At 42.4% G+C, this 24,605-nt stretch overlaps 1 protein-coding gene across 1 annotated transcript in view; it reads left to right on the top strand.

Annotated features, from left to right (window-relative positions):
• LOC136644030 (mucin-5B-like) overlaps positions 1–24,605 on the top strand; it is an 82,389-nt gene that overhangs the window by 44,205 nt on the left and 13,579 nt on the right. The window contains exons 26-37 of the mRNA XM_066619500.1: positions 1,924–2,008; positions 2,218–2,267; positions 8,524–8,607; positions 11,536–11,795; positions 12,962–13,136; positions 14,807–15,057; positions 17,071–17,254; positions 18,388–18,574; positions 19,823–19,992; positions 20,946–21,015; positions 23,018–23,145; positions 24,229–24,260. Coding sequence (XP_066475597.1) covers positions 1,924–2,008; positions 2,218–2,267; positions 8,524–8,607; positions 11,536–11,795; positions 12,962–13,136; positions 14,807–15,057; positions 17,071–17,254; positions 18,388–18,574; positions 19,823–19,992; positions 20,946–21,015; positions 23,018–23,145; positions 24,229–24,260 — 1,676 coding nt within the window. The remainder of the gene's footprint in view (positions 1–1,923; positions 2,009–2,217; positions 2,268–8,523; positions 8,608–11,535; positions 11,796–12,961; positions 13,137–14,806; positions 15,058–17,070; positions 17,255–18,387; positions 18,575–19,822; positions 19,993–20,945; positions 21,016–23,017; positions 23,146–24,228; positions 24,261–24,605) is intronic.

Here is a 24,605-nt window from a genome sequence, read left to right as displayed (position 1 = left end):
TTGTAAAACAAGAGCTGAAAAGAAACAACAAATAATTTACATCTTCTGAAATTTGACCTGTGCAAATTTCACTTCTTTTGCAGGCTGAAGTTTGGCAAGGGCCCACTCTCTGAAGTATATTAAAAGACAAATATGCACTGCAAATGGTGAAAGCAGTGTGGTTTAAGAACATTTCTAGTACTTGATTGATCTCTGAATAAGCATGTCACAATTTTCTTCACCTTATAATATATCTCAATCATATTATAACTTCATAATATTATATAATAGCAGTGCGTAGAACCTAAGTTTGCTGAACATATAGATGTTCTTTAAGCCCAACCATATATCCTTCATAAAGAGCACCCCGTAATGCGGGTTTCGATCTTCTTGTACAGCCTCATAACTATAGACTCCCAACTGCACCCTAATAATAGGGTACCTTGTTATTGTAGTGTTGTCATATTTATTCATTTCCAGGATATGACAAAAATACGTTTGGTTTTTCTTCCTTTGACTGCTGTCATTTTGGTGACACTTGATATATGCATACAGTCAATGCACACAGTGGGGTAAATGGGAATGAATTTTTTTGCCCCTTCCCTGCCCTCTACATGCATTTGAAAGAGGCTGTGCCCATGTAAAAGATACAGTATATGAAAAGACCATGCCCTTGCATTTGGGGAACCTGTCTAAAGCAGGATACAGAGCTGATGCACATACCGTTTGTAAGCGCAGAGATCTTTGAAAAGTTATGCCAAATGTGCAAAGGAAGTGGTGGGGGAAGCGGATGCAGAACCACTCCTTCCTTTACACACATTGGGTTGCATTCAGTTATTCTTCCACTCTCTTAAGGGCACTCTCTACTCTCTGGGTATGCAGAAGTGATAGCACACATTTGATGCACCCAGAACTCCAAATGGAATTCTGACCTGGTTTTGCACTTGCATGACTTGTTGCGCAAGATGTCACATATAAAATTGTTGGTACCTTATTGTTGTGCAGTTTCTTCCACATGTGCTTGTGCAACCACATGCAAGACAGGGCAAAATTCCAGTTTATTTCTGCTCGCACTCCTTAGGATACAGCCCCATGGGTTATTACATTTCTAAGGTAGACCTCCCCTGGCAATAAAGCCAGTCCACACTTTACAAGCTAGAGATAAAAATAATGTGTACTCCGTGATCTATTACAGAATTTCTGTTTCTGCTCCAGGGCTCAAACCCAGAAACAATTTCCTGTATTAGCTTTCTAATATGTACTCAGCATAAACAGCGATACATATTCTGTTATCTATATATCACAAAGTACATGTTTTTCAACATGAATATTTGTTTTGGTTCCAGGAAAGGTAGCAGTTAAATAGCCTAGATGTCAACTATCAAGGAAGTCTCAGGTGTAGAAAAAATGTTATGAGGAAACTTTTGTATCTGATCACACATCATTGATACAAACAAATGGCAATTTAAATACCTTGAATTTAATGTTATGTGCCACGCAGTCTGATTCCATATTTACTCCGAGTTCCATGGAGTTCAGCCAGGCTAACACCTAAGTATTTCTGCCTAAGTATTTCTACAGGATTATAGCCATATGCAATTTTATGTTTTGTTGGAAAAGCTATTTAAGTGATGCAAAACATTGCAGGCAACATTTCAATTTCTGTGTGACGTTGTTATTTTGTGGAGAATTTCACAGGGTTTCCATTAATGTTATGTATGGTAGGTCCAAACTGAACAAATTATTTAATAATTAGCCACATGATGTTTAACAGGTGCAGGCAGTTCAGGATATAGAAAGAAATATGATCTTTCTTTCTGAACTGTACAGAAAGAGCCTCACGTTTTACCAATGGATTGCTGCAAATTCTATATAGCTCTTTGGAGGTTTGTGTCTTATAAATAAAATGTTAGATTATTCTTTCTCTGTTTGCTCCTATTGTAGGCTGCTACCCAGAATGCAATGCTGAGAAGCCATATTATGATGAGAAAAAAGGAGATTGCGTCACAGTTCTTGAATGTACTTCATGGTGGGTTGTTTCAGTGGCATGGTTCTTTCTGCCATGTGCAATTTAGGCTTTTGTCTGCAATGGTCATGTTTTTACCAGAGTCAGAATGTAAATAGTTAATGAAGTTAATGAATAGTTAATGAATACACACCCACAGATGTGTATGGTGCTGCTGTTGCATTTGACCATCTTAGGCAATAAAAGTTCAACAGTGTATTTTTTTTCCACAGTGATCCAAAAGAAAAACTCTGCTTGAAAGATTCTAGTGGTAAGATATCCAGTTTATTCATTGTATATATATAATATGCAGAATCCAGGCTGGCACAAGTGCTAACCTGAGTACTTGGTAACCTCAGCTAAATTTCTTTTTCAGTCATGAACTCAGCTAAACAACCATACTCGAAATGCTTTCTTAAAGTTAGCAAAGTTAGCCCCTGATCAAATACTGGGGCCAAATTAAACATGCATGCAAATGCATGGGGTAGAAGCATGCTTTCAACCAATGGCATCTCTGCATTGCTAAAAATAGCTGCACATGGGAGCAGACCCTGGTCAGGACCAGGATGTGTGATGCTTGGAAGCTGGAGGCTCACTCCAGCTACAGGCCATTTTGAAATCTTCCCCCTGAAGCAGCTATTTGACATGTGAACTAGAGAAACTTTTTTTTTTTGGCCCACTCATTGATTTGCATGATGCCTTTATCCCCACATCCAAACAAGTCATGAGGTCCAAGGACCACAAATTTATTCAAAATGTAACAGGATCAACAGCAGTATAGCATCCTAAAATGTTTAAAAAAGCAGCCAGGTGGACAAGGAGAGAAGACCACATGGTACTGACCTTGAAAGACCCCCCCCCGCCTTGTCTTTTTTCTCCTCTTTAACCTCCTTATTGGCTGAATTCAGAAAAACAAGCTGGGTGGAGCATGCTGGGGCAAAGTCATTTCCTGCTACCACCATGGTCAGCCTAGTCTGTTTATTTGAAGACAACCAGGCAAGAAAATCAGAAGGTGGCAGAGGTAATGGCCAGGGGAGAGGAGGGGTGCTCTATCTCCATGCTTACTTGGTTGTGGAAGATCAATCTTGTCTTTATTGTCCTTGTGAAAGGGGAACAATTCAGAATATTCACTCTCCCATTCTGCTGCTTTTTGCTCCAGCACTGTCTCTGCTTGTGGCAGCAGTACTGGAGGAAGAGGATAGGAGTGTGTGGTGAAATCACTGGGTGGGTGGAGGGTTGCAAAGACAGCAGGCAGATGTGGGGTGTGTGGACACCCCTTCTTAGTTTACCATCTCCTCCAGCCCGCTGTCTGATGCAAGTCTGCCTCATGTTGATCCTAAACTACAACCCTCCCATCAGTGTAGGTCAACTCCTTCACCCAGGCCCCAGAGTGAAATCATCTAGACACCAACCAGGAAGTCAGACCAAGTCTGGTCCCCACTCTTCAGAGTGCCGCAGAGTGCCTGCAGGCTAGAAAGGAAACTAAGAGAAAGCAGAAAGCAAGAAGTTAATCTTCTGTCTTAATCTCCACTCTAGCGTGCAGGGTCCCTGCCTGCTAGTCTTGCTATAAGGTCTCTGCTTATAGCCTTTGGTTAAACAAGACATGTTATTACTTCACACACATGTAGTGAAGATAAATAAAGGTAATGGGCTTGGGGGGGGCACAGGAATAGGAGATAGGGTTCCCCCTTATCTGCCATTTTCAGTATCTGTGGGAGGGGGCAGGAACGTACCAGGGGATGCCTGTACTCAAGAGCTCCCTTCCTTAGTGTTGAATGGGAAGGTTGCCCTGAGAAACTGCCCAATCAGGCCCCCCCCCCAAATGAGCATGTTGATTCTGGAGGATGTTCCTGCTTGAGGAGGAGGGAGGCAGGGAGAGGAGCCCATTTTTTTTCCCGTTTGGGAGAACTCCATTTATTTGTCTGAAGTGCAGAACTGTGGGAAACATGGGGAAAAAAGAGTAGGAAAAATGTCTCCTGTGAAAGCTGGGCAGGAATCGCAGTGCACGATCCCCCCAGTACCATAGATTACCCAGAACAGGAAGTATCCTGTCCTGATAAGGGCAAAACTTCAGGGGCAAAATCTGACCTGGAAAGAGGACCAGTGCTGCTGAGAGTTCTGCAGAGCTAGAAACTCTGCTGTGGGATGAATGGCAGTGTGGGAAGAGGCACTGGTGTGGCTTGTGGCATGAAGAAAGGCCCGGATTGCTGTACATGTGTGGTTGCAAATCCCACAGAAGTTGAAACCCACAGATGTGACTCATGGATGTAAGTGCATGTTGGGTTTGGGCCTTAGACTTGACACAGGCAATAGAATTTCCTCTTGCCACTCACCAAGGACAAGTTGCAGAGAACTAACTGATTAGAGAGGTATCTGAGTTAATTCATGCTTCATTAGTATCTTCACTCACAACTTCATACTCGTAGACTTGAGATGATATATATCTACGTAATATATATAATATATATTATATATAGTCTAATATATACAGATTACTTGTTCATACAGTGGCAGATAGGAAAATAGTGTGTGAATAAGTACGATACTCTAACCTGAATAACATGTTCAAATCATCAGGACCCAGCGTGGCAGTTACACCCCAAGGAGAAGTAATTAGTCCTCCAGTTGCAAGAGCAGGTGAGTCTGCATAGAAATTAAAAAGGTAAATGACAGAGTAAGAAAGTGAGGTATGTTTGGTAGATAAGGGAAATTAATGCAAATATGCAGTATATGAAGCAGTTTGCCTCAAATGACATGATTATTATTCATACTAATAATCAGCAGACTTGGGCATGCTGGGAAGGAAATTTGAAGAATAAGGCCAGACAACTTGGGATGTTTGCCACAGAGAGAGAAAATGCAGGTTGGTTTATATTTATGGATGTAAAATATTTGAATCAACCCTTCTGAACATCGTGCAATCTCCTTGGCAAGATTCAATGTGTTTCCATCCAAGGTCACAGAAGGCAGATATAGGTAAATACCATATAAAGAACGCCTCTGCCCTTGTAATTTGGGAAATATTGAATCAATCATACACATTCTTTTTTTATTGTCCTCGGCACACTAGATCCCGCCATACTTACATGACTCCACTTCTCGGTCAAATGAATGGTCTTTCGGATGAGGCAAAACTTAAGCGTCTCCTAAATGACTGCTCACCAGATGTGCTAGAGGGAATTTCTAAATTTTTACTTTTAGCAATTTCTAAGCCTTCTTAATGTAATCTGATTTTATGTTGAACTGTAAATGTACATATTATTAGTAATTTAGTAACCTAACCCCATTTTTGATAAACAGGACTAGGACTGATTATGTTTGCTTTTACGGTTTCTTTATCTATGCCTAATAAAGGTTTATTCATTCATTCATTCTTTCAATATTTGAATTAGTTTAATGCAGATCTACATTAAACTTCCTTCCAGGTACTTAAAAACATTTTATTAGCCAGCTTGCCACCCAGGCTCCACAATGACAACTTTGATCAGTAAGCATAGCTGCCTGTTTGCCCAGAATGAATGGCTTGTCAGAGCAATGTTGAGAGAACTGATTTCCTAGTGGTTAGCTTAGCGTGAGATTCTAAAAGTTTGAAAATGCCTGTCGTTCTCACTGACTATGAAATACGTCATCAGGCATCTTAGGGTTTGTTTGTTTTGCCTCAGTTTCCTCTCATCATATATTTTCTTCCAAAAGGATAAATGTACAGGAGATTTCTGAGCCATACAGTTTCTGAGCCAGATTTCTGAGGCTGTGGTTGCTGCTGAATCAGTAAAGACAAGAATCTTGAGGGCAGGGTAGCGGAGTATTGAATCTAAGATGTTCAGAAAAGTGAATTATAGAATCTCATAGGTGTCTTTAATATAAAAATGCACAAGGTAACTGGGTTCTTGGACCAGTTACAGACTTTACTTTGACTTTGAATTTAACTCTGTAATGCAATTTTTTTATTTTTTTTATTTTTCCAAAAACAAAAATAACAAACACACATAACACATAATACAATACATACAATACATAAACACAGTATTAGAGGGTGCAAGATATCATACATCACTATAACTAATAAAATCATTACATATTTCCTAATCCAGTTTCTCTTCTACATTAGCCTCTTAATATCATTTATCATTTATCTATCATATCATATCATATATATCATATATATAATATATTCATCTAAATACCCTGTCTTATACTTCTACAACTTTATTTTCAACCAAGCATAAAATAATTTTCATTACTCAATCTATATCGGTTTCACTGTTGATCCAAGCTCTCTAAAAATCTGTCCATTTCCACCACATTCATTATTTTCTCTATTAATTCATCTTTCATTGGGATCTTCATGTCTTTCCAATATCTAGCATATAAAATCCTCACAAGAATTAATGATCCAATATCATAATCCAATATCTAACATATTAAATTCTAACAACTTTTAATATCCTAATAATTACGTATATCATTTATCTATCTATAACATCCAAAATTAATATATCCTCATGACTTAAATACATAAACATATACATAAGCATCCAAAACAATATAACCTAAAATTAATTCTAATTCATTAAAATTATTCTCTAAAATTCTAACATCTATTAATATCAAGCTAACTAAAATTTTTATACATATTACATATCACCTATAAAGCTTATATAAATTCTCATTGACATCTAATAAACTTTAATTTCTAACATACAAAATTAGCACATTACTGTCTTTCTTTTTATCTATTCCCTTGTCTCCAACCTAAATATCCACAGGTCTGCCAAATCTCTTCTCTAGACTTTAACTTTCCATCTTTTTTTCTAATAAATTTCACATGAATTCCTCTTAACAGATCACGGTTTAATGTACTCACTCTTCTTGCTAAATCAACATCTTGATGAGTCATCTCTTTCACTTGATCATTCCAATCTGTCAGTTGGTTGAAGTATTTCTTCTTCCTTCACTTCATCAATCCAATCTGCATCAATTAGTCAAAGTACTAAACAAACAATTGGAAGAGACAATGTTAATGGAGATAGCTTGGAAGTTAACACATCCAAACTAGCTTGAACCTGCAGATATTGATTTGTTTGTTGCTGTCCCATCACTACTAATTTCTCTATATTGTCTTGTATTGTCTGCTTCCATTCTTTCTCTTTCGGTTCCTCTTGTGTTAGTTTTCCCAAGCTGGACTCCAGGGCAGAAGAGCTCCTAACTTTCGCTCCTTTTCCTGTCATCCTTTTTCTTCCTTCTTCTTACTTCACAATGACTACTTACTACAATGACTTCTTTCTTCTTACTTTACTTGTCAAGTCCTGTTCTTGTCCTTGTAGTATCTTTTTTAGTCCACTAGATGTCCCTGATATTCTTTTTTCTGTTGTTTATATCTTATTTCTATTATTTATATTTGTTTCTATGTCAACCGCATTCCTTTCCAGGAATAATCAAAGGAATGTAAACAATCAACCACTTTTGTAAAACAAAACAAAAATGCAGGTCTCCAACCTCTCTCCACAGGAAAACGAAACTGAACACTCCACAACAATAATTGTATTCCAAGACGGTTAATTTGCAATCCAACAAATTTTAGATTTATGCACTCATATTTCCATAACAAGCTCGGCAGATCTCCTCCAAAGCTTCTTCTCACATCAATAAACAAATACGCAGAGAAAGCCTCCCCCTCCTTCCTCTTCTCCCAGGAGGGGGAAAGCCTGCCCCTCCTTCTCCTTCTCTAGGGCAAAAGCTTAATCAGGCAGTCAATTAGTCAATTAATGCCAGACACACACAATGGAACAACATTCACTTGCTTCTTTCAGCTTCCTTCCCTGCTTGGAGTCTTCGGCTTAATTTCAGCATTGAATCCTCACCATCACCGAATGTAATGCAATTTTTGGTTGTTCTCCATGAAAATAACTACCACCCATCTCAGGCTGACTCTCTGATGTGTTCTTATCCTCTAACAATGACTGCTGACTCTACTTTCACTTCCATTCCTTAAATAAATGTCTGGGAGGCAAGAGACAGATATAGAACTGAGAGATGCTGTCAGCCTAGAAGGAGCGAGAGGGCGATCATCCCATGTCTTACATTGGTGGATAGTAACACCTGCCTTAGAGGAAAAGAAACTTGTGTTTGAGAGAATGGAAAAATTAAAAAAGGAAGTTAGGAATCTCATGTCTGTTCTGAGGTGCAAAGGGTGCCTTTGTGTATAGAGAGAAAGTGAGCATAAAGGGCACCTTTAGAGTACATTGGGTTAAATGTGGTAGGATTCACAGGATGTGCCTGTGAAAAGGAAATAGCCTCATTTATTCTGAAAAATTTGAAATATACAGTAAGGGCACAGTCCTAACCAACTTTCTAGCCCTGATCTAGCCACAGTGCAATCCCCAGGAAAGGTAACAAACGTGCCCTTACCTTGAGAAGGCCTCCTTGACTGCCTCCCCACTGCAGGATGCAGTGCATGCCACATTGGCATAGCTAATACAGTGCTGGAAAGTTGATTAGGATTGCACCCTAAAATATCTAATGTTTCTTGCTTCTGATAGGTCCTTACGTAGTCTCACCAGCAAAACGTGCAATGAGAATCAGCCCATGCTTCTGTAATGCAAATGGAGGCCAGATAGCAAATGGTAGGAAAATCATATTTGAAATCACTTCTGTGCATTTGTTTTATAGGACATAATATTTATTGCATGAATAAACATTCCAATCTCTGCAGATGCAATTTAAATAGCACCTTTAATTAGAAGCAGTATTTGCCACTTTTTAGTTGTTTAGAGATCTGGATTCTCCTTATAACATGCACTACAGATACAGGGTTCATTTTACTATGAGTCTTAGATTACACCATTATTAGGAGAGAGGACTGACTGGAAATCTGAATACACATTTGTACTATACATTGCACTGCATCAGAACAAGAAATGTTGATGGTTATCCCAGACTGGGTTTGAATGTGAAACTTGGACACTCAGAAAGGTTGGTGAACTTCTATAGTATCCAACTCATATTTCTGAGTTACAGACCTGACTTTTTCAATGGAGGTAACTCTGTCCTTGATTGACTGAATGAACTGGACATTATTTGACTTAGTTTAATTGTTATATAAGTTCATGCTTTATATGCCATATGCTAAATAAATAAATAAATAAATTCTGAGTTACAATAATGCATACTGTATACTGAGTATACAGTATAAGAAGAATCAAAAAACCAGTTCACTCATCTCTAAATAAAATAAAACTAAGAACACCTGCTAGCAAATGCATACTTCCAAAGTAGAAATGCATTAAGGACATTCAGCCAAGAAAAGGCAGCACCCTTTGTTTTTTCTTTTGGTAGTTGAAGTCTGACATTTGCATTGTGTTTAAAAAATGTTCAGATGCACAGTTTGAAACTGAACTAATGAAAACATCAGTGGCATCGCTAGGGGGGTGCAGGCTACACCAAATGACATGTGCGGGGGGGAGGGGTGACACCACTATAAGCCAAAATTTTTAGCATCTTGGTGTTTTTGAACTATACCATTATGGGTGCAATCCAAACCCGCGCTGGAGCAAGCAAACCAGGAGGCTTACGCTGCATCCAACACGGGTTTGCAGCGAGCAGTGGCTCAGCCACGGGCAAGAGGAAGCTCTTTCCCTTACCTGTGAGTAAGGGCTGCAAACCCCTATGGGTCTCCTCGGACCTGCGCCACCTCCGGAGGTGGCGCAAGTCAGAGGAGAGCAGAGCGGCTTGAAGCCTCTCCACTCGCCCCGGGGACGGGGGTTGGGATCCGTCATAACCGTCGGGTCCTAGCCCTGAGCCTGGCTCCCTGTGTGCCCGCCCCCAGGCCCACCCTCCCCCACCCAGTAACGCCCCCTCCCGCCTGCTCCCCACGCCCCCATGCCTACCTTTGCCGTTTGTGTCGGCGTAAGTGCGCCGACACAAGCGGCGGCGCGGGAGCCTCAGTGGAGGCTTCTGCCTCCGTCCACGCGTCCACGCATCTGAATGTGCCGATGCGGCTTCCGCTCACGGAGGCGCAAACGTGCCATAAAGCACGTTTGCGATCCTCCAGGGCCACCTATGCCGGCATAACTGCCGGTTAGGATTGTGCCCTATCATTTGATGCATAATTTCATGCAGAATGCAATGAAACAAACCACACTGAAATAGTTTTTTGACTATAACTTTTGATAGAAAAGAAATATCTGAGAGTGGGGCGATCACCACACCCACCACCCAAGGCATTGTCCCACTCACTGCATGAGAGGTGGTCCACATGGGGGTGATGTACTGGCCTGTTGCACCAGGTGATGCAAATATTAATGATGCCACTGAAAAACATTCACAATTTAACTATTTTCTGGTTGAATTATGTTCCAATCCTAAGCACTTGTTACTTATTTGGAATGCACATTCCAGTGGCATAACATGCTTTCCAGCTGTCGCAAACATGACACGTTGGAAAGTATGGCCTGGCTGTCACCCGAGGCATGTTGGAAAGTATGACCTGTTGCCAGGTCTATGCGTTAATAATCTGGGGTTGCCTGTCGCTGTAGGTAAGACTGCACAGGGGGAGGGAGGGACATGGGGGGGTGGAATGGGGAGGTGATGGGGCAGGGACAAGAGCAGATCAGCCCCGGGAAGGGAGCATGTTTGGGGCTGAATCCTCAACTCCCCCCTTCCCAGGCATGATCCGCCTTCACAGATCCACATGGGCTTGCACCAGCAATATTGCTGGCACAGGTCAGAGTAGACCTGGCAGTCTACCATGAATGTTCCCTTATCCTAAGGATGCCACTGGAGGCTGACACTCCCCCACAGGAAACAGCAGGTGCCATGTTGGTGCTGCTGGATCCTCATGCAGGGACTAATGAAGAAGTTGGCTGTTAGTCTCCTGACTTTTTTTTTAATATAGTATTCTTAATAAAAATATTTGTATACAATCATGCGTTGCATATACAACAGCGGTCAAAGCACAACAAAGAGGCCCTTAATGAGGCAGTCAGGTCTCTCATAGCCTGCAGCAGAGCCCACAAAGAGGCTGTTAATGCAAAGAAAAGGCAATCTATCTCCAGTAGCCTGCACAGCCAGAAAATGCCTGGCAGGGAGTGTTTACACGACAAAGGCAGCAGATTGGGTTGGGTGTTCACTTAACAACCTAATCGCATAACAACGGGGATTGGAGAATGTATTTATGTCATTAAATGACGCGTATCTGTCCAGTTTTTCAACAGGAAGTGCATAAAAGCAGTTAACATAGTATAACAAATGGAAAGGGGCTGTCCTAAAGGGGCTCACAGTCTAAAAGAGATGCAAAAGAGACACCAGCAAACAGACATTGTGCTGGGGTGAACAGGAGCAGTTTATAAGAGGCCCATGACTTTAAAAGGTGTCTCATGGCCCAGTGAGCAGGGACTAGGATACACCCTCTGAAGCCATACCAAATTTTATATTTGGCTTAAAATAGGTGATCCTGTGCTGGTTAGAGATGCTTCCCTTAAGACTGATGTATATGTTAGATTAGAATGTTATACAAACATATGGTTTTACTAACTATGCCTTTGGATGTCTAGGCAGTAGGCAGTTTGTGGCAGCGGATATTCCAGGATGGTGTATTTATGCCTTTTGCAATGCATCATGTCAGATTGATTTCATCTATGGAGCATGTTTCTTGACCACTGCCACCACTAGCAACCTTTCTATGACCTCCAGCAGCCCTTGTAAGGGAAATGTTCAGAACTGTGAGAAGCCGTCTCCTCCATATTCAGGAGTTAAACATGTTCCTGCGTTTATTCAGGCAAGAGATTGCACTGACCGTGTTCCTCCTAGAAAGGTGAGCAAGCAATTGTTGAAAGAGTGAACAGAGTGGAAAGTGTGTGGGTTACTGTCTTTGGCCACAGGGAAACCTACAATAATAAGAGTGATTGTTTCAGCAGGAGACAGAATAAAATGAAAAGACAGTGGGTTGGGTCCTAAGAACCATTTGAGCACATAGAAGCACATGCAGTCAGTTCTCTTTATATGCAAATTGGCTCTCTAGGAATTCATTTATCCATGAGGGGCAGAATTGTTACTTACTCTCGTTATTGTGCCTCTGTTCAGTAGTAGTGCCCTCATTCCGACCCAGGGCAAATCTGTGACATGAAGCCCACCCTCCAGCATGCCACCACCCCTCCCAAGGGTACTCACCGAGGCTCACTGAGCCTCACACAACATTCCTCATTCCTCCTGCAGTTTTAAACAATACTTTTGGTTTCCTGATGAAACCAGAAACAGTGGTAAAAGCCACAGAAGGCTTCTCTACTGAGTGTGGTGTGGAGCTAGTGCTCTATCCACTAAAGTTTCCAGGAACCTAAACCTAGTGGATAACAAGAACTGACTGTAGTTCCTACTTGCAAATAGGGCTGATTTTTGGCAATTCGCTTTTCCCTCTATATTCCCCTTGCACTCTCCCAAAGCCATTTCTGAGGGTTAAAGGACTTTCAGAAGCAGATATTCAGGGGAACAGGAGACTACAGGAGGAAGGGGATAGGGGAGGTAACCCTCCCCTCCTTATGCACCAAAAATTATTCATGAAGTTCTTCTTAGAAACCAACCCAGTAACTACCTTTAAAACACAATGACATATAGTACTGCTGTAAATATAAAAAATAAAGTACAGCCATCAGGGGTTGACAGTGTTAGGCATTGGTCAAGGACCCACACCTGCACAATGGCCTATCCCAGTCTTCCAACAAAATAAGCAGTTTAGGAACTATAATTGAGGAACTATATAGTTGAGAAACTAGAATGAATAATGAATCAATTATACAGTACTAATGTCAGCCCCTTGGTCAGTCTGTCTTCTCCTGGGACTCACTCTCCCCTTTCCCTGACAACAGAGTTTTAAATTCACTTCATTACTATAATGTTGAATTGAATTGAGCAGATGCCAAGGCAAAGTGAATTGTACTAATTCCTTTTGTGTGTGTTTTTTTTTCTCTTGTAACATATCAACAGTTTCAAGAGTTTTGGAAATTTGGAAGATGCCAAGTTGCTACCTGCTTAGGTGGAAACCACGTTAAAATTTCTGATGTGCACTGTCCACCTCAAAAGTTAAAACTTTGTGTCAATGGATTACCACTCGTGAAAAATCATAATGCATCTCACTGTTGTGGGTCTTTGGAGTGTCAGTGTAAGTGATGTTAGAACAAGGGCTTGCATTCCATAATGCTACAGCTAAAATACTTTGTGAGTTCACATATAGTTTCGAGGTACTCCAGTTCAATTTCTTTGTAATAATGCAACAGAGACATTTGTCTCACAGGTATATAAAAAAAAATGTCAACATTGTAATGTATAGGGACTCAAGCATCTCCATTCCTAATTCTGTGATTCCTGTCTGTCCTTTGGGATGGAAAAAGGGCTCTATGGTTGCAAATTGAAAAGTCATATGGTGGAAGTTCCTTTTTTTTGGTTGCTCCCAATGATCTTTTTTAGTTTGCTGCTAACAGTGACACAGGAGCAGAGGCAGTAAAAAGCGTTTCAAAGAAAATTACTTTAGTTAAAATTCACAAGCATGTGCATCTGTTTTGGCTGCTTAGCTCCTAGGCTTTGGGAATCCTTTGCATGGGTCTGAGAGACCTGATGGCGTGGTGGACTACATGGGGCTGGCATAGTTCATGGGGTGAGGTCCTGCATGTTGGAAGATCAGGAGGAGAGTGAGAGAGAGAAGAGGGGGAGAAAAAAGTCAGGTAGGAACATACCCCCCCCCCAGGTAAAAGAGGACAAGATCCGAGACAGGTAGCCATTGAGTCATCTGCCTCCTGGACAATACACAGCTCCCTAGTGTCCTGCAGCTACCATTGTACATACTTCCCAACACTACATGCTGTGGACACCATAGAAGTTGCAACATCAAAGATCAGTGCTTCTGCTTCGTACCATACATTGCTCATACACTTGCAGGGACAGGGTAGACTCCTATGAACCCAAAGGAAACATAGAAGAAATTTTTTGCATAGGGACCTTTTGGAGACTGAAAACACTTATTAACATTGCTTATTAACATCCTAAGCAATAGGATGACTCACAATCCTGTGGGTGGGATGCAATGATGTATCTCACAATCCAGCATTACATCCCATGCGCTTCTGGCACGGTGGCAGCTCTGGAGAGCTGGTACCAGTACAGACACCCATGCATGGCCTCCAGTGGCCCAAGACTGTCCACTATGCTAGTATGTTGCCAATGGGAGGATTGGGGCAGAATATTATTAGTATTAGTATTAGTATTAGTATTTATTAACAGTATTTATATACCGCTTTTCAACTAAAAGTTCACAAAGCGGTTTACAGAGAAAAATCAAATAACTAAATGGTGGAGAGTGGGCTGGGCTGGGGGTAGGAGAGGGAAGATCTTTAGCGTCTGCCAAGATTCTATGTCCCCAGCTCTTAGGCAAAAGAATTGGTGTAGAACTGAGAAGCGTCATAGGGGACGAGGCAGTGGCCAGCGATGTAAGTGAAATTTTTCTTTTGTTACCTCTTCTGGCTGACCTGGTCCCTGAATGGTGTGCAAGATACAGCGGTAGCTGTACCAGTGGCTTTGCACCTTGTATGCCCTCATAGGATAGAATTTAGCCACAAGGACCACAAGAGATAGAGGAAACAGGACTAGATGAGCCCTTGGCCTGATCCACAATGCTGCTTTTATGTTTTTATGGCCCTCTGTGGAATATTGTCATCTGAGCCAACAATTGAATAGCTTCACTTTGCAGTGAGTGTTGGTGAATGAATTTGATGGCGTGTTAGTCCAGCCCAAGGATTCCCTTCTTCTAACTTTAACAGGTTTGGTTCTGCTTTTTAGGTGCATGCAGTGGGTGGGGAAATCAACACTTTATAACTTTTGATGGCTCGTATTATAATTTCCGTGGGAATTGCACGTATCTCCTGGTGAAACCCATCAGACCTGATTCTAACAGTTTCTGGATCCACATGGACAACCACTATTGTGCTGCCGCAGAAAAAGCTGTTTGTTCTATGAGTCTTTTTATATTTTACAACCACTCTACAGTCACTTTGACACAAGGAGTTGAAAATGGAAAAGAAATCAACCTGGTAAGAGTTTTATTATACTGTACATGAGTACTGTATTATTAAATATATGTGATGTTAAAAAAGCATTATGAGATTGAGATCAGAAATGTAAATACATTTGGAAACCGAGGGAAAGGATGGAGAGGGTTTGCAAGATATTCGGCTACGTTTTCCTGGCATAGAGATTAGTGTTCTGTAAGTGATCGTGAATGGTTTCTACAGCATGTAACTATAAAGTATTTGGCTCAATTTTCCTCTTTAATAATCCAATGAAGAGAGATGGAAACCAAAGGGGGAAACTGAAAAACTTGACCAAAGGACATGCTGTAAGAGGCATGACTAGGTACTTTGGGAAAAGGTGGAAATAACTTTTCTCCCAACTAGTGCATCTACTGTGATTGTGACTTTAGTGCTGAACATGGTTGGAGAGATAATTGTGGGCATTTATTGAATAGTGCCCATGGCATCGCTTGTGCCAAGTGATGCAGCGACTTCCTTTGTGCTCAAGTTTATGCTTTGAACAGTTATTACTTTTAATACTTTTATTTAGCTCTTTGGAGTGGGCAGCCCAATCCTGAGCGCCTGTGGCGCACGGCTGCAGCGGCACCGAAAACGGCTACTGCCACATCCTGTGCACCAATGGCAGCCGTGGGTGGCAGCTAGGGAGAAAGGAACTTTCATCTCTTTCTCCTGGGTAAGGGAAGTAGTCCTGCAATGGGGCTACTTGATTCTCTGCTGACCAAAAGGTCAGCAGTGAAGTAAGAGCATTTGTGTCGGGCACCGAGCCCCACATGAATGCGCAGGATACGGTGGAGTGGAGCTCCACCGGTCCTACCTCCCACCCTCCTCGCTCCCTCCCCTGGCACACCTTCCGCCTGCCCTCTCCTCACCACCCGCCCCCCCGTCACACCTCCTACCCCCCTCCGCCCACCTCTCCCCTCCCTGGAACGCCTCCTCCCCGCCTCCCCCACCCCCTTACTGTGGCTTGGCAGTCCGTGCAACTGCCAAGTGGTGGAGGCCAGGCACCTGCCTGGCGCTAGCCCAGCGCCAGCCAGCGCTGGGCTAGCACAGATGCTGGCTCCACGTTAGGCCTCGCAAACATGCCTTATGGCACGTTTGCGACATTGTGTGCCAGTGGTAAACCGGCACGTTGAGCCCAAGGGATTGAGCTCTAAGCGATCTCCTGATTTACCATTTCATTTGGAAGACCCTGGTACTTTAGTTTGCTGTGTGCTCTCCCACTGCAGACTTGGACCGCACATCTTTACCTTGAAACAATCAAAATAGCAAACCTCACAAGGCTGCAACAGGGCAACCTCATCCCCTTTCCAGTGCAGGTGGGAGTGCTGCAATACTGGGAAGCCAGTGAGAAAATATTGTGCTAAGCCAGGGGTGTCCAAACTTTTCAGCACAAGGGTGGCATCGTGTATCTGACACAGTGTTGAGGGCCAGAAAATAAATAAGTAATAAATACATGGAGGATGGATGTGCTGAGAATTTGATTGAATACAATAAATGGGTGGGGGTGGAGGGAGGAGGGGAGCTGAGGGCAAAATTGACTTGCACAGGAAAAGAGGGGAATGGATTTTGAAAAAAACTTCAGGTCAGTGATGCAAATTTCAGTTTCTGCTCGGTTTTAAGTTTAACTAACATATTTACACTTATATTCCAGGTCTCTCAGCTTCAATATATATCTCATTCAGCCACTAGAGGTGCTGAATGCAGTGGAATAATGGAATGTAATGGAATAATATCTTTCCATTATATTGCATTCCATTCTGCATCTCTAGTGGCTGAATGCGGTATATACCAAAAGTGTGCCCTTTGAGTTATTTTTAGCCCTGAGAGGTTGGGGAACCTCTGGGGCCGGATGAAATCCTCTTGAGGGCCAGATTTGGCTCCTGGGCCAGGGTTTGGACACCCCTGTGCTAAGCAAAAATAAAATAAACTTTTTACACTTTGAGAAAGGCCATAACTGAACCGATCCAAGCTATTTCTTGAACATGTTCTAATTCTTTCATTCATTTTTTAAAGGTTCTGTTTAACAATAGAAAAATCTCTCCAAGTTTTTCAAATGATGGCATTGACATCACCACTGCTGGCCTCTATGTTATGGTTACAATACCTGAAATTGGACTTTATGTCACCTACACTCTCCTTGCTTTCCATATAAATCTGCCTTTCAGCACTTTTTATAACAACACTGAAGGACAATGTGGTAAGTTAAATGGAATGAGGGATGCACCATATCATGCTGTCTTGTTTATATAAATCCCAAATAAATGGTCTTATCCCAAATAAATGGTCTAAGATTGGAGTAATGGAATTTGGGGGGAGAGAAAGAGAGAGTGCTCTGTTTTACTTGTTTTTTGGTCCAATCCTCTTTGGGCCTTGCAATGCTGGAACAAGTGTTCTGGTGGCATAAATCTGTGCCATTTGGCACAGCCTGGCCACTGCCACAAGTTGAGAGCGGTCAGGTCTACACGCCAGTGGACCAAGGACACCTGTTGGTGCTGGTAAATCATCACAGCGAGTTGGAGGGTGGTGGAGAGGAAGCTGAGTTGGGCAGGGAAGGGGAGGAGTGGGGTGGCAGTGGGAATAGGGAGAGTAGATTGGATCTGGGAAGGGGGCAATATTGGCACAGGCTTACCCTGGGGCAAGGGAACAAATGTTATCCCAGTGAGGCCTCCAGAGGCTGAAACACCCCCATGGATAAAGAGGCAGCACATTGGCGCAGCTGCATTGCTATGCAGGGAGTTGAGTAGGATTGCCCGTCACAGCAGATTCAGCTGGACTACATGAACCACTGACCTGAATCACTATAAGGCCAATACTTATGTAATTAAAGGAAACCTGCTCCAACGTGCCTTAAGACCTAGTTCATATGAATTCAGAACAGACCCTTGATCACCTTTCCAGAGACATTAGAATCTCCTTGCAGTCCTTTTGTTAATTAAGCAGTAGAGCCCATGTTATTCCAAATACTTTGTAGACATAGAAGATGATAGATGGATCATACCTCCCCTTTTTAGGTTTTATAGGACACAGGAAGTCACAGGAGTGGGGACAGTAGGAAAGACAAATTATGAACATATATATCATGCAGATGTGGACTCAAGTGTTAAACCTTTAAAAAGGAAGTGAGGGAGATGGAGTGAGAAGGAAGTGAGAGTTAGGTGCACAAGCATTTCGCCATGTGCCTGGAGTAATGCCATTTCCTGGCACTGAGCAGAGGCATCATAACAAACCTGACAGGTTAGTACAGTTGTAACTTTATTTTTTGTCTAGGAAATGTTCAGGAGTTTCTCCTTTCTTAGCCTTTGCCCAAAGTGTCTTCCTTATCCTGGTCAGGTACTTGCACCAACAAAAAGGCAGACGATGCTATGAAACGAAATGGAGAAATGGCAAGTTCTTTCACAGAGATGGCAATGGACTGGAAAGTGATGAATCTTGCTAGATCTTGTGATCCGATACCTTCTCTGGCTAGATTACAACCATTTGGTTTTTGTCTAGGTCCTTCTCTATGTCATCTTATTTGGTAAAGTACCTTAACAATTTACGTTATACTCATTCTGTGCTGCATTTATGTTAATGTCTACAAAAATACGATGGCGGTTCAAATGCTGGCGTGTTCTGAAGTAGGGTGAAAAATCAAGTGGTACACAGTTTAGCTCAAAAGATGCATTGACACGACGTTGGCATCTGAACAAGAACAGGTCTAAGAGGTCAGAGTTTCAGATGGAAGGTAACTATCATTTTTGAAAAGTGGATTTCTCTTCTGGCTATTTTAAAATTTACCTCAAAGTGATAAGCAATTACAGTAAGCAGCAGTGGCTTTTCCATGGGTAGGTAAAATAATTATGTAAACTTTCAAATTCCACCATGGTTTTTTTTTACTGACTTTTTTTTTTTTTTGGACTCTTAACTAGTTTGAATTCTAGCCAGAAATTTAAGAACTGATGAGGTATTGTTGCAATATGTGGCATGTTCCCAGTAGTGTGGTTTTTGCAGCTGTCCGATTGTTGCCCTATCTATGCCAGCACAGCTTAGATGTTTCTTCAGGGCTCTTGGAGTTGTGCCAAGTGCTCTGATCAGTACTGGGATTGTTGTCACTGGGCCCAATCCTATCCAACTTTCCAGTGCTGGTGCAGCCTCAGTGGAGCCCTGAGGAAAGGGAACATGGCTTCCCTTACCTGGAGGAGGCCTCCATGACTGCCCCTCTACCTCAGGATTCAGCGTATGCCCTGTGGGCGCATCTGCACCAGCACTAAAATGTTGGATAGAATTGGGCCCACTTTCCCCAGAGATACTAAATTTGATCTCAAAATTTGTGTATTTCATAAACTTTTCCAGCTCTTTTTTTGTCAGGTCTGCTGTCTTCAGGGATTGCCACATCAATAAATATCACATGCTGTTTTTCCCCAGTGACAGTTATATCTGGTGTATTATGTTGTTGTTATTATTGTTGCAAGTTTTTTCACTATTAAAGAAAGCAGACTACATCCACGTAACATCAATTAAACAACAGTAGACTAGCTAGCTAAGGAAGGTGAAACACTAATATCAAATTGTGTATACATGTGTGCATTCGTGCCTGTATGTGAGATAGAGCTCTCTGTTAATTTAAGAGAAGAATATATTTTAAACACAGTGTGCTGTATTGTTTGCGTCCAGTGAGCACGTTTTTCCCAGAACTGTCTTATAAAGGGGTGGTTTGGGAATCTTAAATAACAAGCATCTGTCATCAGATCACATGAAAGTGATGCCATGTTCTCTGTTAAACAAGGACATTTACAGAATGCCACAGTGCTGTTCCCCCACGACCTTACTATGACGCTTGTGTTATGGATGGGTGCTCCTTCCCAAGGCAATGCAAAAATCTCCAGATCTATGCAGCCATGTGTGGATTCCATGGGATATGTTTGGACTGGAGAAGCAAAACCAACAAGACATGTGGTGAGCTCATAAACATCCTGGGAGTGATTATTAAATTACCATAATTTCAGCCCAATCTTATGGGCTGGCTCTGCCTCTGGAACACACCAGAATTTACCACAGAACACACCAGAACTTGCCACAGAACACACCAGAACCAGAACACATTTTCCAGCAATCCTAAAAGGCACTCTGGAAGTGTACCGAGCCAAGCACTTCCAGACTACCACTGAAGAGGCTGCAGAGGCCCAGTGCATGATGCTGGAAGGAGGAAGACCCACTGGTGAAAGTGAGTCAGAGGTGGACATAACAGGGTGGAAAGAGGGCAAAATGGGGTGGAGAACAGATAAGTCAGGGGGCATATTAGGGGCAGGAGGGGGTGGTACTGGGCATGCGCAACTTGTGCCAGATGCTATCCCCTCCAGTAGCAGCCAACATGCCACTTTGTCTCCTCAGACTTGTGCCAGCTAAAGAGCTTGCACAGGTTCGAGGAGACCCATTGGTGACCAGAAGCAACTGCTGCACACACAGGGCTTCCTACCTCAAGAAGGCCTTTCCTCTTCATTAAAATGACAGGGAACAGCTCCGTTTGCACAAAGAGAGGTGGGCATGCAGCCACTCCCTCCATTAATGTGCATGGGTTTTTTCTTTCCCAATGGAAGTAGGTAACTAGTGTGTATTTTCTTCCAGGGGCTATTGCAGCAAAAATGACAAAGAATTCGGTGGTACCTTAAAGACTAAAAATAATTATTTCAAACTTTTCTGAGCTCCAATTCACTTCATCAGATGCATGAAATCTTTGTGCATCTGATAAATTGGACTGCAATCCATGAAAAGTTATACTGAAAAAATTGGTGAGTCTTTGAGATGCTGCTACAAGATTCTTTGAAGAACTTATGTCTCAGTTCCTTAGTTTCCACTTTGAAAATACAAACCTGAATTGGTGCACTCTGAAATTTGATAATGTTTTGCAGCACTCACATGCTCTCAGGACCAAATCTATAAACCGTGTGGGAGAATGGAAAGACCTGGTTGCTATAGTGGGTAAGTACTGTATTAAGGGCAAATCTGAATTAGGTGATTTTTCTTGACATTTTACCAGCAGATACAGTGAAGACATAACCAGCCCACTGATTTTGCAACTTGAATGCATTGTATAGAGCAGCACCTCATGGGGGCTCAGTGAACTGATGAGATACCCCCCCCCCCCCACAACATGATGAAGCCCTTCTGGTCAGCACTTGAATTCTCTTTCCACTTATTAAAAGCTAATGAGAAGAAGATCAGGAGAGCAGCAGCCCCCTCCTCCTTCCACTGGTGCTGGAGGGAGAAGAGGAAAAAAGATGCTGTGGGCACCACCATCACCTCCTCTTCCTGCTGTAGCTGAGTGGCAGTGAGAGGCGAGCAAGAACAACTCCACTCCTTATCTCCCATCTGGTGCTGTCACTTCCCTTGCCCTCACACAGGGGTTTTCCTGTTCATTTCAAAAAAACCCCATGAAGGATGAAGAAACAGATGGAGCCAAAGGATAGGTAAGGAGAGGGGTTGCCCTTCCTCACTTCTCCCTGTCCACTCAGTGGCAGCCAGGTGGGCAGAGAGAGCAAGGAGGAGATGACAGCACAGCACTTTTCCTCTCCTCTTCTCCCTCCACTGAAGCTGGAAGGGATGAGGATTGGTACTTCCCCCTCCCTCTTAACTGAGGGGGCTTCAGTGGGTGGCTTGGCAGCGGAGAAGCAGAAGTTGCACCCTGCTTCAAGCCCAACCTTGGGCTCAGGCTCTGCCTAAGTGAAGTTGTGCCATTTGCTTCTGAATCCCATGCAGTGGCCAGATTAATGTTCTACTTGAGATTTCATTTATAACTGATACTATAATTAAATGTGTGCTGTGTTTTTGTCTTCGTGCATTTTCAAAACAAATAGTGTGCCTTTTGCGGGGGGGGGGGGGAAGGGAGCAAAAAGCCCCCTGAAAAGCCCCTACTTTCTCATACTATTTTTTCACGCTTCTTTAACACACTTCTTTTCTTTAGCATCCTTCTCTAACAACAATAGATAATTGTTTCATTGCTCTAGCTTTTTTTAAACATTTCAACAGATCACTCTCTTCTTCACTATGTGATCCCGGGTCACAGGAAAATCAGGGAACACATAGTGAACATGATGATGTCATGAAGTAATGTAACCAATCAGTTTTGATCACATGGTGAAATCGTAGAGAGTAAACAGTCATCCTGCTGTCTGTCATCCTGAAGCCCCAATCAATTTGCAACCATGCCAGAATATACGTATCAACATTCAAACACACACTCCAGACCAATGTCATTAAGTGTAGACAATGTTACTCACATGTACTTTTTTGATGAGCGTCCGTTTCTGTTTCTCCATGCTGCTCTGTGCTGGTTTCATGACCTTAGCACAGTGCAGATGAGGCAAAAGGGACTCGTTCGCTTCCCCATCCAACACTTTCACATCCTTTTGAGTAGCTCCCAAAGTAGTTGGAATTGGGCAGCACTACTGAGCTCTCTAATTTTAGTGCAGTTATTCCAAGAGATATCCATTACCGATATGAATGGACATTTGGATATGCATTTTGCAGTTTCCTCTTCCCAGCCAATGTCCAACATGTCAAGTCTTCAAGGTTTCTTAGACCTTAGCCCCATTTTGCCTCAAATGGACATCCAAAATGGAGTAGATATGAGTGGAAAGATAAAGTTCAGAAATGTCTGAGCTCATTAATATCTTAAACTTCTTTCAGTAGCTGTTGTTTTTATTGTGCAGTTGGAATATTTAGCTCTGAACATTCATTTCTAACTTTTGATCTCCATCTTGAGCCATTAAAGTTTGAATAGGTTAAAAATTCAATATTTTGTTTTAAACAGAAATAAAGTTCTATTGTGAGTGCATTAACAAGATTACCTAACAATTCTTTGATTCCCCTCCCCCCCCCAAGGTAAGACATTGTTACAGTGGTGGGGAGCTGGTAGCCCTATTTGAATCATTGTATAGTTACTCCATGACCCTTACTTTGCCATGTCAATATGATTCTGCAGACAAAAGGCTATCAGTACCAGTGCGCAGCAAGGTCACATTCTAAAAGTAATACTTGTTGAAGGATGTTTCTGCCCTGATGGAATGATCCAGATGAATCGCCATGACAGTGCTTGTGTTTCCATCTGTGGTAAGGAAACTAAGTGTGCTGGAAAGTGCACAGTTGGTTCAAACTGCCAATTTGAGCTAAGTATTGCAAGCTGCTTAGAAGTGTATTGATTATACTCTGAACTAGTGGAACCTGGAAAAAATGTAGAAGGAAGGAATCCAACATTTTAGTGGGCCAGAAAGTTAACATTAGTACCTTGGCATAGAATCATAGAGTTTGAAGTGACCCACAAGGTCATCTACCTGCAACAGGAAATCCTCCCAGAGCATCTTCAGCAGGTGCCTGTCAAACCTCTGCTTGAAGTTCTCCAGTGAAGACCTCCAGTGAGGTTACAAACCCCTCTGTATAGTGGCAAAGGAAGCAGAAAAACCAGAAGCCTCTGATTTCATGATTGGTGTCCTTTTGTCCAATTGCTGTCATGACAGCATGCATTTGGAGGCCAGCCTGCTAATTGGACCTGGTGGTACTCATGATCCACCACCATCCTGGGTGGCGCCCTGGGTCCCTTTAGCTGCCCTGGGTCCCTTTAGGGAGAAGGGCGGGGTATAAATAAAGTTTATTATTATTATTATCCAGGGTGCACTTCTGCTGAGGGCAGCCACCATCTCTGGCAGCTGCCCTGTTCATGCTGCTATCAACCTTCTCCTCCTCTTCCTAGCTCACTGATTTTTTAAAAGGGGGAGACAGTGGGGGAGGGAAAGAGACTAGGACAGGAACCCATCTAGCCTTGTCTTCTCTCTCTCTCTCTCTCTCTCTCTCTTTCTGATGTCTCACCCTCTCTGCCTTCTGAAATGGCAGAAAACAAGATGGAGGAGGAAGAATATGGTTTCAGGAGCAGTGAGGAAGTGAGCAGCTTGGGAGAGGTGGGAGAGATGCAGGTGGGTGACTGCAGTGAGGAATAGATCCAGAGGTGATCGAAGGGGCACAGGGGAGATGGGATGCTAAAAATTTGAGGGAAACATCAAGTATACCTGGTCCCAGGAAGCATGTGAGCTTGGACAAAGCCAGCCCTTCTGTGGTGCTTTTATTTGGATATGGCTCTGTCTATGCCTTCGTAACTTCTTTTTTTGCTCTTCCTAATCTTCTAATTGCCCTAATTTGCAGGCTGCACAGGACCTGATGGACTTTTGAAAAAGGTAAGGAGGAGCATAAGTGATGACTTCTGAAGTGAAAGGTACACTGAATAAATTTGATAGCTGACTTGTGCTGGTATATGCTGAAATGACTGAACACTGCAAACATCATGGAAGGTGTATTTGTGTAGCGTAATAATAATAAACCATCATTACCATGCTGTAATCAGTATCATTAGCCAATGTGGTGTATATGATGGTTATAAAGGAAGAATATATCAACCAATCACATTCTACATAGTGGTGGGGTTTCATCATATAAAGCCTATCCAGTACGTAGACTTTCATATCCTTGTCTTCTCACAAGTAAGTTCCATTGTCTTCAGTGGGAGTTACTCTTAGGAAAGC

This window comes from Tiliqua scincoides, chromosome 1 (genome assembly GCF_035046505.1).
Source record: "Tiliqua scincoides isolate rTilSci1 chromosome 1, rTilSci1.hap2, whole genome shotgun sequence".
NCBI classification, from domain to species: domain Eukaryota; kingdom Metazoa; phylum Chordata; class Lepidosauria; order Squamata; family Scincidae; genus Tiliqua; species Tiliqua scincoides.
The sequence above is the reverse complement of the archived record's forward strand: the minus strand, read 5'-3'. Positions and strand labels throughout refer to the sequence as shown.